This window comes from Eleutherodactylus coqui, chromosome 5 (assembly GCF_035609145.1).
Source record: "Eleutherodactylus coqui strain aEleCoq1 chromosome 5, aEleCoq1.hap1, whole genome shotgun sequence".
Lineage (NCBI taxonomy): Eukaryota > Metazoa > Chordata > Amphibia > Anura > Eleutherodactylidae > Eleutherodactylus > Eleutherodactylus coqui.
In genome coordinates, this window is record NC_089841.1 from 19385691 (window position 1) to 19402883 (window position 17193).

The 17193-nt window shown below is 46.9% G+C and overlaps 1 protein-coding gene across 1 annotated transcript in view; it reads left to right on the top strand.

Annotated features, from left to right (window-relative positions):
* Positions 1 to 798: 798 nt before the first annotated feature.
* LOC136629069 (zinc finger protein 585A-like) overlaps positions 799 to 17193 on the top strand; it is a 92498-nt gene continuing 76103 nt past the window's right edge. Inside the window, exons 1-4 of the mRNA XM_066605192.1 lie at positions 799 to 918; positions 4153 to 5609; positions 6391 to 6394; positions 6558 to 6577. Coding sequence (XP_066461289.1) covers positions 834 to 918; positions 4153 to 5609; positions 6391 to 6394; positions 6558 to 6577 — 1566 coding nt within the window. The 5' untranslated portion in view covers positions 799 to 833. The remainder of the gene's footprint in view (positions 919 to 4152; positions 5610 to 6390; positions 6395 to 6557; positions 6578 to 17193) is intronic.

Sequence of the window (17193 nt, forward strand, 5' to 3'; positions counted from 1 at the left end):
AGATGTTGGTTTTTGTGGTTTTTACATTGGTTCATATTGTTTCCATTCAGGTCCCTACAGGACTGATTCATCAGAGATGGAGGACAACAGAAAAAAGATGGTGAAGAGTGTATTCAACCTCACCCTAGAGATACTCCTCCAGCTGACTGGGGAGGTGAGAGACTCTGATGATGTCACATTACATCATTCTCATCTATGGTAATAACAGATGATGTCACTAGAGAGGGGAGAGATTCTGATGATGTCAGATTACATCATTCTCATCTATGGTAATAACAGATGATGTCACTGGAGGGGAGAGAGATTCTGATGATGTCACATTACATCATTATTATCTATCGTGATAACAGCTGATGTCACTGGAGAGGGGAAAGATTCTGGTGATGTCATATGTCATTCTTATCTATGGTAATGACTGATGATGTCACATTACATCATTCTCATCTATGGTAGTAACAGATGATGTCACTGGGGAGGTGATGGACTCTGGAAATGTCTGTAGTGATATTTATAAATGTCTCCCCATACACAGGATTACACAGTAGTGAAGAAGACCTCTAGTGATGGCTGTCGGGCCCCTGTGTGTGATGGATGGGGAAGACCCCTGAGCCCAATCATGGGGCCCCCACTTCGCCCCCTGATACATGAGGACATCAATGTACAGGAGATTCTAGAACTCACCAACAAGATGATTGAGCTGCTGACTGGAGAGGTGACGCTGCAGGGAATGCTGGGACATTATACAGTAACAGCACTGGAGGCTTCTGGGTGATGACTGTATATTGTGTTGTCAGGTTCCTATAAGGTGTCAGGATGTCGCTGTCTATTTCTCCATGGAGGAGTGGGAGTATTTAGAAGGACACAAGGATCTGTACAAGGAGGCCATGATGGAGACCCGCCAGCCGCTCCCATCACCAGGTAATGGATGTATTTAGGATCCTAGCTGTGGAGGGGTGATGTGGGGCATGTGCCCCTGGTGCTTGTAGGGAGGAAGTGGGGTGTGAGCCAGGCAGGACACTGTGCTAGTTGGATTAGTAGAGCCATTCACTACACAGTTGTTGATTAAAGTCAGTGTATAATCAGAAGGCCTACAGATCACCAGTACACATTTAGGTCCCCGGCACACGGGCGGATATTCTGCAGCAGGATTTCACGCAGAATTTACGCCTGTGGAAGCTGCCATAAGATTGTGTTAGAAAACGCAATCCTATGCAGACGGCCGCCATTTGTCCGCGCGAAATTACGTGTGGAAAACAAATCGCGGTATGCTCTGAGAGCCCGGCACAGAAATGTCACTCCCCGGCTGGCGGCTCCGCTCCGGCATGTGCCTGCTAGCCGGCAGCCGGCACATCAAAGAGCCGGAGCCGCGCTGGTCCCTGCAGGGGCTCGGGTCCCTCTGCGACAATTCTCGCAGCAGGATCCGACCCGGTCGTCTGCAGGTGGCCTTATTAATTGCTGATATGTAAGCATCCCGGTCCTACAGTGACACTAGTCAGCGACTATATGGCGGATGACTGATATATCAAATAGAATATGTCTACAGAAGATCTCGGCTCCACCAGCCCTAGTGCTACAGTAGCCGGCGGCGGTGCAGGGCTGGAGAGGTGCCTTTGCCCATGCTGCCCCTGTCCCCCCATTTATCCCCACCATTTATCCCCACCCATTGCCCACTTGTACGAAATAAAAATTGACACGTTTAAAAAATTCCTCCTCCCCCTCCCCCTCCCCGCCCTTTTCGGCGTTCCCCAAATCTTAGATAAAAGTAATAATATGAACTGTGTGGTATTTTCGAAGACAGGGGTAATTATGGAGGCTGGTTGGGATGGGTACATCGGGCAATAAAACCGGGTATCCCCCCTCCTCTCATGCTTTTTGGGGGCTATTTTATGACCTCAGCCGCGGGGATGGGGTGTAAAAAGTGGCGCTCTGTGGGTCTTCGTAAGCTTGCTGAGGTGCGGTGGTCTCACACAGAAGGCGCTCAACAAGGTGATCCTGGAACTGCAGGAAGGCGAACGTTCCCGGGGCTTCTTGTAAATTGCGTATTACAGGTAGCGGTCTGAATAACGCCGGGCTCATGCAACCGTATGTGGAATCCGCTTGCGGAGGCCCGCAGCGGATCCCAGCTGTGAGCCCGGCTGTGACCCTGCGTACAACCGCGTAATCTACTGCGCATAACTGCCTACTTACACAGGCGGTCATGCGCAGTACACCTTTTGTTTTTTGTTTGTATTACCCGCAGCCCGTATAGAAGGTAGTTGCGTATGGGCTGCGGGTATATCCGCGACCATGGAGCACATGGGCTCTGTGTTGCTGATATCCGCAGTAAAATAGAACCTGCTGCGTTCTCTTTTCTGCAATTGGATTACGCAATTCCGACCCGCTAATGTGAGCGGAATTGTGTAATCCAATGCGATTGATCTGCGTATTACCGCGGATCAGAGGCATGCGGAATCCGTAATTCCTATCCGGTCATGTGAGACCGGCCTAAGGTAGATCGCTACCTTTTTATCACGTGACCGGCGACCGCTCAACAAGGTCACTGCTCCAGGCTCTCGGCGACCGTTGGTTGCTGGGAGTAAGGAGATTTTACATTTCCTGGGCTCCCCGACTCCTGCGCATGTGTCCGGTGTTTTGCCGGCGGTCGCGTGTGCAGAATCCGGGAAAGTTCACGGAGAAAGATCGCGTCGGGGTGCAAATACGGAGCCCCCGCTAAAAAGTTTCCTCTCCTCTCACCGATCACATCAGGGAGGGGCGATGAAGCTTCACCTTTTTTTACTTTTACGTGACCGCCATTATCCATTGGATAACGGCGAACCCGTGATCAGGAACCGCTCACTGCGGCCCTCCGTGAAATCTCCAGGCTCTCGGCTAAGTTTTGTAGCCAGGAGCAGGGAGATTTTGAATTTCCCGGGCAATGTTTGACTTTTGCGAATGCGTCCGCCATTTTGGCGACGGGTGAGTGCGCAAAAGCTAGAGTAAGGTTTGCGGATAAATCCAGGGGCCTTACGTACGTCATTTCATCCTCCCTCACGGATATGATCTGTGGGGGGAGATGAAATGTAAGCTTTTTACACTTTTTCTAAACTTTAAATGATCACATGCTGGGTGACATCCCTCTGCTCCTGGCTACACATGGCACGCGCACGATGATTGACATCGGACGCTCATGCGCAGAGGGGGACTTCGGGTCCCGGAATATCGCGGAGGACCCGAGGTGAGTATTTCTGGATCCATGAGGGGAGGTGAAACTGGAACTTTTTTTTAACTTTTTTTTTTTTAACTGGATAGCGGCGATCACGAACCTGGGTGGGGACCGCTCACATCTCTGGGTTCCCCGCTACCTTCAGGAGCCGGTAGCCAGGAGATTTTGAATTCAGGGCAGCTGAATATCTAACTTTTTTACCACTTTTGTTTACTTTATTGCGATCGGCGCTATCTATTGGATAGCACCGATCGCAATACCGGGGGGGACTGCCCACAGCCCAGGATGACAGCTCCATGCTGTTGGCTACCTGTGGGCACTGACAGCATGGAGCTGTCAGGTCCTCAGCCAAGTGGGCATTAATCCTAAGAGGACGCATATTTCTACGTCTTCTAGGATTAAAGCCCACTTAGTGAGGACGTAGAATCCCGATGGGGCCGTCACTAAGGGGTTAAGATGAATCTCTGAGCTCTTATTGGCTGCAGTTCCTGTGACGTCCCATAAACTAGGCAGGACTGCAGCTGTAAATTGTCAATCATTGATGCCTCCAACCTACCATCTGGGTTAGGGGCCATTTTATTCTTCTTTGATTCGCTATTTATCTTTTATTTCTCCTAGCAGCTATTAGGCAGGCAGGGGAATGTATTTATTGTAAGGATTCTATGGAGCACAAAGAGTCTTAGAGGCTGTACTGATGGGCGATGAAGTTATTTATCGCATATCTAATAGAGCATTATCAATTGCTCAGTGAGAGTCTAGGACTCGTGTTTACATGGACAGACAGTTGTTTGTAATGGCTCTTTTCAGTGATTATTCTTGCCACTGTGTAAAAGCACCCTTAGATGATGATTACCTTTTTCTACATGACTTATTTGCATAGAAATGTTATAAAATATCAGGATCATTTTAAGATCTATAATATGAAAAAAAATCAACCTTATTCTTGGCAGATGACGGTACCGGGAGCTCAGAGGGACGTCTGATATCTGCAGCTTGTAAAGCAGAGGATTGTGGTATCACACAAGATACATATGAAGAACCTGCCATTATCCCAGATATCTCCTCAGCCCTTTACAGCAAAGATCCATCATCTGATCCTCTTATACAGGCCCCATCTTCTGATCCATCACACACTGATAAGCAGAATAAATGTCACAGAAGGAGAAAACATCAAAGGGCTGACAGAAAGGAGAAGCCATATTCATGTTCAGAGTGTGGGAAATGTTTTGCAGTGAAATCACATCTTGTTACACATCAGAGAAGTCACACAGGAGAGAAGCCATTTGTATGTTCAGAATGTGGGAAATGTTTTGCAGTGAAATCACATCTTGTTACACATCAGAGAATTCATACAGGAGAGAAGCCATTTTCTTGTTCAGAATGTGGGAAATGTTTTGTACTGAAATCACATCTTATTAGACATCAAAACAGTCACACAGGGGTGAAGCCGTTTTCTTGTTCAGAATGTGGGAAATGTTTTGCAGTGAAATCACTCCTTGTTACACATCAGAGAATTCACACAGGAGAGAAGCTGTTTTCTTGTTCAGAATGTGGGAAATGTTTTGTAGTGAAATCACATCTTATTAGACATCAAAACAGTCACACAGGGGTGAAGCCGTTTTCTTGTTCAGAATGTGGGAAATGTTTTGCAGTGAAATCAGTCTTTGTTACACATCAGAGAATTCACACAGGAGAGAAGCCGTTTTCTTGTTCAGAATGTGGGAAATGTTTTGCAGTGAAATCACTCCTTGTTACACATCAGAGAAATCACACAGGGGTGAAGCCGTTTTCTTGTTCAGATTGTGGGAAATGTTTTGCAGTGAAATCAGTCTTTGTTACACATCAGAGAATTCACACAGGAGAGAAGCCGTTTTCTTGTTCAGAATGTGGGAAATGTTTTGCAGCAAAATCATATCTTATTAGACATCACAACAGTCACACAGCGGTGAAGCCGTTTTCTTGTTCAGATTGTGGGAAATGTTTTGCAGTGAAATCACTCCTTGTTGATCATCAAAGAATTCACACAGGAGAGAAGCCATTTTCTTGTTCAGAATGTGGGAAATGTTTTACATGGAAATCACTCCTTGTTAAACATCAGAGAATTCACACAGGAGAGAAGACATTTTCATGTTCAGATTGTGGGAAATGTTTTGCACAGAAATCAGACCTTGTTACACATAAGAGGATTCACACAAGAGAGAAACCGTTTCCCTGTTCAGAATGTGGGAAATGTTTTGCACAGAAATCAGACCTTGTTAAACATATGAGAACTCACACGGGAGAGAAGCCATTTTCTTGTTCAGAATGTGGAAAATGTTTTACTCGCAAATCACATCTTGTTACACATCAGAGAATTCACACAGGAGAGAAGCCATTTTCTTGTTCAGAATGTGGGAAATGTTTTGCAGTGAAATCATATCTTATTAGACATCAAAATAGTCACCCAGGGGAGAAGCCGTTTTCTTGTTCAGATTGTGGGAAATGTTTTGCAGTGAAATCATATCTTATTAGACATCAAAATAGTCACCCAGGGGAGAAGCCGTTTTCTTGTTCAGATTGTGGGAAATGTTTTGCAGTGAAATCACTCCTTGTTAGACATCAGAGAATTCATACAGGGGAGAAGCCGTTTTCTTGTTCAGAATGTGGAAAATGTTTTGCAGTGAAATCAGATCTTATTAGACATCAGAGAATTCACACAGGAGAGAAGCCATTTTCTTGTTCAGATTGTGGGAAATATTTTATACAGAAATCAGAGCTTGTTACACATAAGAGGATTCACACAGGAGAGAAGCCGTTTTCTTGTGCAGATTGTGGGAAATGTTTTGCAGTGAAATCATATCTTGTTACACATAAGAGGATTCACACAGGAGAGAAGCCATTTTCTTGTTCAGATTGTGGGAAATATTTTATACAGAAATCAGAGCTTGTTTTACATAAGAGGAGTCACACAGGAGAGAAGCCGTTTTCTTGTTCAGAATGTGGGAAATGTTTTGCAGTGAAATCACTCCTTGTTACACATAAGAGAATTCACACAGGGGAGAAGCCGTTTTCTTGTTCAGAATGTGGGAAATGTTTTACTCGCAAATACCATTTACTGCGACATCAAAAGGTTCACACCGGAGAGGACTACAAAAAAGGTATAAAAAGTAAAGTGACATGTCATGCACAACAAAAGAGAAGCAATTCAGAGCAGTAAGTGATGAATAAGAAATGTATGTAATTACCGATAAACATCCGTTATCCGGAAACAAATATAATCCAGATAACCCGCCTTTATATCAACCGTGTACATAGAATATTTCACACTGATACATATAACTGCGTCTCTAAACGTGTTTCTGACTGTTGATAAAAGTTTACTTGTGTAACTTACATGTTTGTATTTGGGCCGATCTTTCTTCTTCCTTTAGATGATGTTTCCACCACTGAGCCCAGCAAGGGCGTCTCCCCTCCATCTCATCACTATAGGGTCATATACTAGGAAGAGTCGCACACAGTAATATACGGCTGTGATCACATGGGAAAGGTTCTACAACTTCAGTGTAACATATCAGACTTTATTTATACAGGACTATACAACTTGGGGCGCACAGCCCGATAAAACAAACCCCCTACATGTTTCACACTCAGATGAGCTCTGAACACTCCAGATTTCAGGAGAGCCAAGAGTTTTATACATAAGTGACAACTTGGGAAATCTGCTGCGACATAATAGCCCATATCAGGGTGCAAACATTTACAGATCAGGTAGATACTGCCAACAGGAATACATGAGATCTTACTTAGACTTCAAGCCTAACAGAACCCGGGCGCACATCTCCGTAATCCAGTAAGACTCACGTAGGAAAGGTTTTCTGTGCCAATCACCTCCCTTAGAGGGAGGATTAACCCTTAGAAGACATATTGAATGGTTTTGGATGAAATGTTGTGATGTCATTCAGGCAATATGGGTTCTTTGTACATTATAGCCATTTCCTTCCCGGGGAGGGGATTGGCACAGGAAACTATTGGTACATGAGTTTCCTGGATTATGGAGTTGTGTGCCCGGGTTCCGTTAGCCGTGAATTCTAAGTCTGATCTTATGTATTTGTTCTGACAATATCTGCCCGATCTCAGATTTATATTTTCACTTTCTGTGGTGATTGAATGTAAATGTTCGCTCCCTGATATGGACTATTGTGCCGGACCGGCTCTTCCAAGTTACCACTTATGTATAAACCTCTTGGATCACTTGACATCTGACAAGCCATGACTAAGAGCTCAGCTGAGTTGGAAAGGTGTAGGTGGTTGGTCTTAATGGAACCTCCACAAAGGGCTTTCCCTTATTCACTAAGCTCAGACTTTGCCACACGCTCCTCTAGATGCTGAAGCAATAGTCAGACAGTGAGAGGCGCTGCTAGCAGCCCATCAGGATTCTGTTGGGTGATTATAAGGAGCTGATGAGCACCAGTGGCAGCCACAGGCCTGGCAAAGTCCTCCAAGTCAGCTAGAAGCATGGCGTAATAGATTGCATATCAGTTATACCCGGACAGGCAATAGTGTTTTGGACTGTTACCAGGTCTACAGCTAGAGGAAAGAAGGTTTCTACACAACATAGAAAGTGTTCTTTACTGTAAGAGCAGTGAGACTGTGGAATTCTCTGCCTGATGATGTGGTGCTGTTCACTAGAAGAGTACAAGAGATTCCCAGTTATAGTCACTAGTTTGCTTCAGAGGGACCGTGATCCCGGGCTCCCTGATCTGGCTAACAGACTTCATTGAGTATATTTGCCTTCCTGTAGATCTATATTGGGGAAATAGGCTGAACTCCGTGGATTTACTATGTTTCTATGTTTTGTTACTATTTATTGTATCGCTGCAATCAGAATCTGCGGTAAAGGATAACATTCTATATAAATGACACCAGCATGACAAAGTAATAATGCACCAAGTGTGGAAATGCTGTTTTTATTCACAAAACCTCTCTGTAGGGGCTTTTACCCACTAGAGTTTTTTTAACACTGCGATCAATTTATTTTTTTTTTTTACTGCAAATGTCAATGGGACTTTCTAATGTTAAAATCGCAGAAGAACAAACGTGCGATTTTTGTGCTCTGCGATTTTAACATTGGAAAGTCCCATTGACGTTTGCAGTAAAATAAACGCAGCGATATCGCAGCATTAAAAAAACCGCTAGCGGGTAAAAGCCCTAAAGCTTAGGAAAAAAGGGAGAAATCAAAACCATAAATTCAATGTATTCCCCACAAGCATAAAGAATGACGGCTCACACGGCCTCACTTGTTCCGCTGTCAGGAAACTTCCTCGGCTCCATTTATTCCTAGGATGATGGGAATTTGATTGTGGAAATCCTCGTCTTTTGTGCAATTGCATCTTAAGTAGAGATGAGCGAGTAGTGCCTTATTCGAGTACCTGCCCGCTCGTCTCTAAAGATTCGGCTGCCGGCACGGGTGAGAGGTGAGTTGCGGCGGTGAGCGGGGGAAAGAGAGTGAGAGAGAGATCTCCCCTCCGTTCCTCCCTGCTCTCCCCTGCCGCTCCCCCACTCCTCCGGCACCCGAATCTTTAGAGACGAGTGGGCAGGTACTCGAATAAGGCACTACTCGCTCAAGTAGCTTGCCTTATCGAGTATGCTCGCTCATCTCTAATCTTAAGCGATAGGATTGCACAGAGGGGATGGGAATTTTTCGTTTTTTGATATGGACCCTTTTGTAGTCTAACAGGCGGTTACTTAAAAAAATGTTTTGGTAATAATTCTCCCTTTTTCGTGACTCACACTAAATAGTCAATAGATCAGAGTCTTGGCCGGTAAATGTAGGATTCCCGTCATTAGTATTAAGGTACGGAGTAAAATGTAAGAAGACCTGTGAATGTAGCGTCTATATAAATTCCTATGTGACCAATGGTGCTGGGATGATGTGTGTTTCCTTACAAACTCTCCCACATAGAGAAGCCCATACATGGAGAGGCAGCATCCACGGCAACAAGATGAATAAAAAGGAACTTTATTCCATTATGGTTCCAGTAACAAAAACAATAACATGGACTGCAAAACCAGGTAGTAACGGCGACGTTTCGATGGTATGGTTTACCCATCTGGGTATGGTGGAACGTATCGACCCCAAGAGGGTTGCTACAGCATGAGCATCCGAGACAGGGAAAGTTGCCTACACGTCCAAAAGATGGGGTGCCTGCTGCATGACTATCCATCATACTATGCACCACTCTGTCCCGGATGTTCGCACCTCTTCTGTATGCCACCAAAGGGGGCCGGCCAAATTCATTAACCAACGGGCAATTTTTTTCCCAACATGTGCCAGTGCCTACGAATAATACTGGAGATCCTACCACTCATGGGTCCAAATGTCGAGATAAACGGTATCCTAGGGGCCTTTTCAGATTTCAGTCTGGGAACCAATAAATCACCCCTCGGCACAGTACGTGCTCTTGCAGCCGCAGATGCCACCAAGTCATCAGTGTAACCCCTCTGTAAAAACCGTTTGCACATCTCCGAAAGCCTGGCATCAATGCAATAATCTGCTGCATTTTGGTGAAAACGAAGGCATTGACTCCATGGCAACACCATCAGAAATCATCTAGAATGACAACTTGAGTAATGGAGTAAGCTATTTCGATCTGTCTCCTTGCGGTACAAGTCAGTGGTAAGCACCGTTCCCTTTTTGACCACCAGGATATCCAAAAATTCGATCGACACAGTAGGGGAGGTCAGCATGAATTTCAATTTTGGAACTAAATTATCAAGGTAATTGTGGAAATCTCTTAGCTCATCAAATAAGCCGTTCCAGAGCATAAAGATGTCATCTATATATATCCACGAGCTGCCAGTGTGGAGACACAGACACACCTCTCAATGTGGTCCATATACGTGCCCGCATAAGTAGGGGCCACATTGGACCCCTTCGCAGTGCCCTGGCACTGCCTATAAAGGATTTATTAAAGAGAAATAAATTCTCAAAAATGAATTCCAGCAGCGCCAGGGCAAACTGCAGGCATGTATTGGACCACTGAGATGTCAACAAACGCTCCCTTACGGCTTTGAGACCTCAGGAATGGGTAATATTAGTATAAGGGGACACCACGTCCAGTGTCACCAGGATCGTGGTGTCAGATATCCTCGCTGCACTCAACTCAGATAAAAAATCCACGGTGTCTCGAATAAAGGAGGTGGCCCATGTTGCGTATTGTCAACGGGCTGCGCGACAGCTGCTCTTTCTGGTGCATGCACTATAGGTATGTGATGAGGGACGTAGGGCGGGCTGTGCGATAGCTGGTCTGGTTGGCGCATACATAGTAGGCATGATGGGCCCGCATTACCACAGGGAGCGTCCGCTGCTATCGCAACTGTCTGCGTGATAGCCGTTTTTTCTTGCTCATGCGCTTGAGGTATGTGAGGAGTGACGTAGGTTGGGCCGCGTGACAGCTGGCCTGGTTGGCGCATGTGTAGTAGGTATGATGGGTGGGACACTTTTCCGCTCCGATGATGGAAGGCGTACGCTGTGGCAGTGGTAGTCCCAGCGTGATGACGGTGCTCACTGGACGCAGACCGATGACTATCAATCGGCTGGTGTTAATTAGTTTTTAATTATTACATGTATATAAACTTTGAGTGTGGGTAGTTTGACTGGCCTTGAGAAAGATCCTATTCAGATCGAAACGTCGCCGTTACTACCTGGTTTTGCAGTCCATGCTGTTGTTTTTGTTACTGGAACCATAATGGAATAAGGTTCCTTTTTATTCATCTTGTTGCCGTGGATGCTGCCTCTCTCTATGTATGGACTTCTTGGTGAGTGGAACAGGCTTTGGATCCAGCCTGAGGAGGCGTGTCATCATTGTGGCTGTAGATCACCTTAGGCTGTGAGACACCTACCTGAGTGCTGTTGTGGCATTGTGAATTCTCTGACATAAAGGTTTGCGGAACTGGGCAAGAAGCACGTACCCATTGCAGTGCCTTTTGTCTGTTTCTCACTTGATTGAGGGTCAGAAGCGGTGTCGTGTCTCCTTAAGGAGAGCACTCAAAAAGTGTGTGGGCTGGATCAGAGAATGGTATAGACTTTTCCCAAGGAGAGCACCTGGGGTGCTTTATAAGTAAGGAGACTTATAAAGCAATGCTCCTCTGGGAAATTTATGCAAATCATAAACCTGGAAAATTACCTCTACAGCGCCATCTATTGGATAACAGCATTTCTTCAATTCAAAGTGACCTTGTAAAAAAAATGTCCACAATGATTGGGATTTTATAACTAAGCCAGTAACTATGCATAAACAGACTGTTTCGGGGAGTTTGCCCCTCATCAGGTGTCCCCACATCCCTTCTGGGTGCTCTCATTTGGGAGAGACTATACCATCCCCAAATCCACTCACCCCCTAGGTCTCCCCACACACTCTTTGGGTGCTCTCCTTAAGGAGACACTACACCACTTCTGACCCACATCATAGGCCCCTCACAGACTAAGCCAGAGAGCTGCTGCATACTGATGAGGGGCAAACACCCCATAGATGGATGGTTTCTGGCTTGGTTTAAAATTCTCAATCATTGTAGACTTTTTTTATGAGGTCACTTGAATTGAAGGAATGCTGCCATCCAATAGATGGCACTGTAGAGGTATTTTTTCATAATTTGATTGGCAATTGTTCAAATTATTATTGTTTAATATAAACCGAATGCTGTCAGTTACAAACTGTTTTTGTAGATGTGGAATGGAGTGGTCAATACTCAAGAAGAAGGACGGCTGAGGGGAGAACTATTTAAAAACATATCAGGGGGCACTAGTGTCAGGGAAATTTCTGCGTACAGCACCAATCAGGCCCACCCCAATGCCCCGCTGCCGGCGGTAAAGAAGAAAACACCACACACGGAAGTCTGGTATAGCTCCTCACACGGGGACATGACTGCGCACTTTATTACAGATAACATGGGATCTTATACCCTTTGGTCTCATCACTAGGAATGGGTGATTGGCTCATTGGCTCAAATTCACCACATAACCATATATGGGAAGTCCGGATTTCCGGCCTGAGACAGTGAAAGTTCAGATGCATAGTTGAACGGTCGTCATCTTGATACAGCGCTTCTGGGAAAACAGCCAAGCACACGGCCTTCGTCCGATTCTTCTTTGCTGTGTTTAAAATACATTTTGTCTTCGCCTTGCAAGGCCTTTGGAATATCTGATGTAAGGCGACATATAAGTTTTTCTCATTTTAACTTTGCCACATGCACCTCAGAAATATTGCTAAAATACGTCCGTTCCTAACCACGGACACGCTAAAGACGCTCGTGGTTGCGCTCATCCACTCCCGGCTCGACTACTGCAACTCGCTACTCATTGGCCTCCCCCGCACTAGACTCGCTCCACTCCAATCCATACTAAATGCAGCAGCTAGACTCATTTTTCTATCCAGTCGTTATTCAGACGCCTCTGCATTATGCCAGTCGCTGCATTGGCTGCCCATCCACTGCAGAACTAAATTTAAACCCCTCTACCTCACTCACAAAGCTCTGCATGGCGCTGCGCCACCATACATCGCCTCCCTCCTGTCAGTACACCACCCAGCCCGCTCACTCCGATCGGCTAACACACTCAGACTAAACACCCCTGTAATACGAACCTCTCATGCTCGCCTACAGGACTTCACCAGAGCAGCACCCATCCTCTGGAACGCTCTACCCCAAGGCATCCGGACAATTCCCGATGCACGAAATTTCAGACGTGCCTTAAAAACGCACCTCTTCAGGGAAGCATACCAAATCTCCTGACCTAGTCCCTCGCCCCTCCCTATGGTGCTCCACCCTGTTTGCCTTCTGATAAATGATCTGTACATAAAATTTCCTATTGCCTGTGTTCCCCACCCCCTGCACCTCCTGTACCACCCCCAACCAATTTGTGTCTAACCCAATGTACCTTATATTGTAATTGTTGTATTGTTTTGCATTTATCCATGCCTGAAAGCGCTGCGGAATAAGTTGGCGCTATACAAATAAAGATTATTATTATTATTAATGAATAGAACTTGCATACAGGTATAAAAGCATAAAAAACATGTGGCAATATATACATATACCCTCACACTAGACTCTACTAAACAGAAAGACCGGGTCCTTTAGTCCACTGGACTTTAGCATTCTTATATAGAGGAAACTAGACTGTACCAAACAAAAGGACTGGGTCCCTTGGTTCAGTGAGGCTAGCATTCCTATATAGAGGAAGCTAGACCCTACTGCTCAGGGGGAGCGGGTCCTTTAGCCCACTAGAGCTAGCATTCTTACATCGAGCTATAGGTGGCAATCACCCTGTCCAAGAAGGGGTGCAATTTATCACAACCCCACCAGACGTGTATCAGAGTGCCTCTATTGGTCCCACAGCGCCAACACAAATCCGACACTGAAGGGAACATCACGTGGAGTCTAGTCGGGTATCTGTACCATCTAGCCCACACCTTGTACCCTTCCTCCTGAGCAGCGCATGCCATGGTCAACTTGTGTGTGAAAATGAATGACTTTTGCCAGTCGCTCTGAGTGTTTTCTTCCCCCGACTCCTGCTCACTGGCCTACTTGAAACTTCTCCACTTGCTCCTGCAGAAGAAGACTGTATATTTGCGACAATACGCGCTCCAGAGGGGACCGCAACTCAAACAACTCCTCAAAGGTAGAGATGAGCGAGCACCAAAATGCTCGGGTGCTCGTTGCTCGGGACGAACTTTTCGCGATGCTCGAGGGTTAGTTTCGAATAACGAACCCCATGGAAGTCAATGGGCGACCCGAGCATTTTTGTATTTCGCCGATGCTCGCTAAGGTTTTCATGTGTGAAAATCTGGGCAATTCAAGAAAGTGATGGGAACGACACAGCAACGGATAGGGCAGGCGAGGGGCTACGTGTTGGGCTGCATCTCAAGTTCACAGGTCCCACTATTAAGCCACAATAGCGGCAAGAGTGGGCCCCCCCCTCCCAAAAACTTTTACTTCTGAAAAGCCCTCATTAGCATGGCATACCTTTGCTAAGCACCACACTAGCTACAACAAAGCACAATCACTGCCTGGATGACACTCCGCTGCCACTTCTCCTGGGTTACATGCTGACCAACCGCCCCCCCTTCCCCCCACAGCGCACACCAAAGTGTCCCTGCGCAGCCTTCAGCTGCCCTCATGCCACACCACCCTCATGTCTATTTAGAAGTGCGTCTGCCATGAGGAGGAACCGCAGGCACACACTGCAGAGGGGTTGGCACGGCTAGGCAGCGACCCTCTTTAAAAGGGGCGGGGCGATAGCCCACAATGCTGTACAGAAGCAATGAGAAATAGAATCCTGTGCCACCGCCATCAGGAGCTGCACACGTGGGCATAGCAATGGGGAACCTATGTGCCACACACTATTCATTCTGTCAAGGTGTCTGCATGCCCCAGTCAGACTGGTAATATGTACCTTAACAGTAACCGCGTTGGTGGTAATGTGGTGGTGACTGCGGTTTTATTTTGTTGGTTTTCGGAATGTGGCCAGGATTAAGTGGGCCGTGGTGGGGGGATGTTTTTGAGGCACTACGTGTCCTCTCCACGTGTCCGTGGTTATATGCACCTTAACAGTAACCGCGTTGGTGGTAATGTCGTGGTGACTGCGGACCTAGTAGCGCGGTTTTATTTTGTTGGTTTTCAGAATGTGGCCAGGATTAAGTGGGCCGTGGCGGGGGGATGTTTTTGAGGCACTACGTGTCCTCTCCACGTGACCGTGGTTATATGCACCTTAACAGTAACCGCGTTGGTGGTAATGTGGTGGTGACTGCGGACCTAGTAGCGCGGTTTTATTTTGTTGGTTTTCGGAATGTGGCCAGGATTAAGTGGGCCATGGCGGGGGGATGGTGGGGGGGCTCTCTTGTAGTGTCGGTAAAGGTGAAATTCTTGGACTGCCACCAGACGAACCAATGCAAAGGCATTTGCCAAGAATGTTTTCCCTGTTGGAGGAGGAGGGGGATGTTTTTGAGGCACTACGTGTCCTCTCCACGTGTCCGTGGTTATATGCACCTTAACAGTAACCGCGTTGGTGGGAAATGGCCTCGCCGCCATCATGTCTTTGGGAAGCCTCTGTTTCCACACCCCAGAGACATACCATTAGCAGCGGTATAGGCAGAGCCCATAATTCGTAACATTTCAGCCGTAGCATTAGGACAGGCCCCACTAACATATCACTAGCAGCATTATAGCGGGAGCGCAGTCTTCGTTCCATGTCAGCAATAGTAGCACTCAAGACAGGCCCCAGTAACAATTCCGAAGCAGCAGTATAGCGGGAGCGCAGTCTTCGTTCCATGTCAGTAATAGTAGCACTCAAGACAGGCCCCAGAAACAATTCCGAAGCAGCAGTATAGCGGGAGCGCAGTCTTCGTTCCATGTCAGCAATAGTAGCACTCAAGACAGGCCCCAGTAACAATTCCGAAGCAGCAGTATAGCGGGAGCGCAGTCTTCGTTCCATGTCAGCAATAGTAGCACTCAAGACAGGCCCCAGTAACAATTCCGAAGCAGCAGTATAGTGGGAGCGCAGTCTTAGTTCCATTTCAGTAGCTGCAGTATAGCCAAGGCCCAAGTTACATTTATGTAGCTAAAGTGTAGGCCAACCCCACACACACTTCTGTACCATGAGTGCAGGCGAAGAACATACAAATTGCTATGATTACACTGTAGGTGAGGGCCCCCAAAAATTGGTGTACCAACAGTACTAATGTACCTCAGTAAAAATTGGCCATGCCCAACCAAGATGGCAGGTGAAACCCATTAATCGCTTTGGTTAATGTGGCTTAAGTGGTAACTAGGCCTGGAGGCAGCCCAGTTTAACGAAAAATTGGTTCAAGTTAAAGTTTCAACGCTTTTAAGAGCATTGAAACATATAAAAATTGTTTAGAAAAATTAGATGAGTGAGCCTTGTGGCCCTAAGAAAAATTGCCCGTTCAGCGTGATTACGTGAGGTTTCAGGAGGAGGAGCAGGAGGAGGAGGAGGAATATTAGACACAGATTGATGAAGCAGAAATGTCCCCGTTTTGGATGGTGAGAGAGAACGTAGCTTCCATCCGCGGGTGCAGCCTACGTATTGCTTACGTATCGCTGCTGTCCGCTGGTGGAGAAGAGAAGTCTGGGGAAATCCAGGCTTTGTTCATCTTGATGAGTGTTAGCCTGTCGGCACTGTCGGTTGACAGGCGGGTACGCTTATCTGTGATGATTCCCCCAGCCGCACTAAACACCCTCTCCGACAAGACGCTAGCCGCAGGACAAGCAAGCACCTCCAGGGCATACAGCGCGAGTTCAGGCCACGTGTCCAGCTTCGACACCCAGTAGTTGTAGGTGGCAGAGGCGTCACGGAGGACGGTCGTGCGATCCGCTACGTACTCCCTCACCATCCTTTTACAGTGCTCCCGCCGACTCAGCCTTGACTGGGTATCGGTGACACAGTCTTGGTGGGGAGCCATAAAGCTGTCCAGGCCCTTAAAGACTGTTGCACTGCCTGGGCTGTACATGCTGCTCGATCTCCGCACCTCCCCTGCTACCTGGCCCTCGGAACTGCGCCTTCTGCCACTAGCGCTGTCGGATGGGAATTTTACCATCAGCTTGTCCGCCAGGGTCCTGTGGTATAGCAACACTCTCGAACCCCTCTCCTCTTCGGGAATGAGACTGGGAAGGTTCTCCTTATAGCGTGGGTCGAGCAGTGTGTACACCCAGTAATCCGTAGTGGCCAGAATGCGTGCAACGCGAGGGTCACGAGAAAGGCATCCTAACATGAAGTCAGCCATGTGTGCCAGGGTACCCGTACGCAACACATGGCTGTCTTCACTAGGAAGATCACTTTCAGGATCCTCCTCCTCATCCTCCTCAGGCCATACACGCTGAAAGGATGACAGGCAAGCAGCAGGGGCACCGTCAGCAGTGGGCCAAGCTGTCTCTTCCCCCTCCTCCTCATCCTCCTCATGCTCCTCCTCCTCATGCTCCTCCTGAATGCGCTGAGA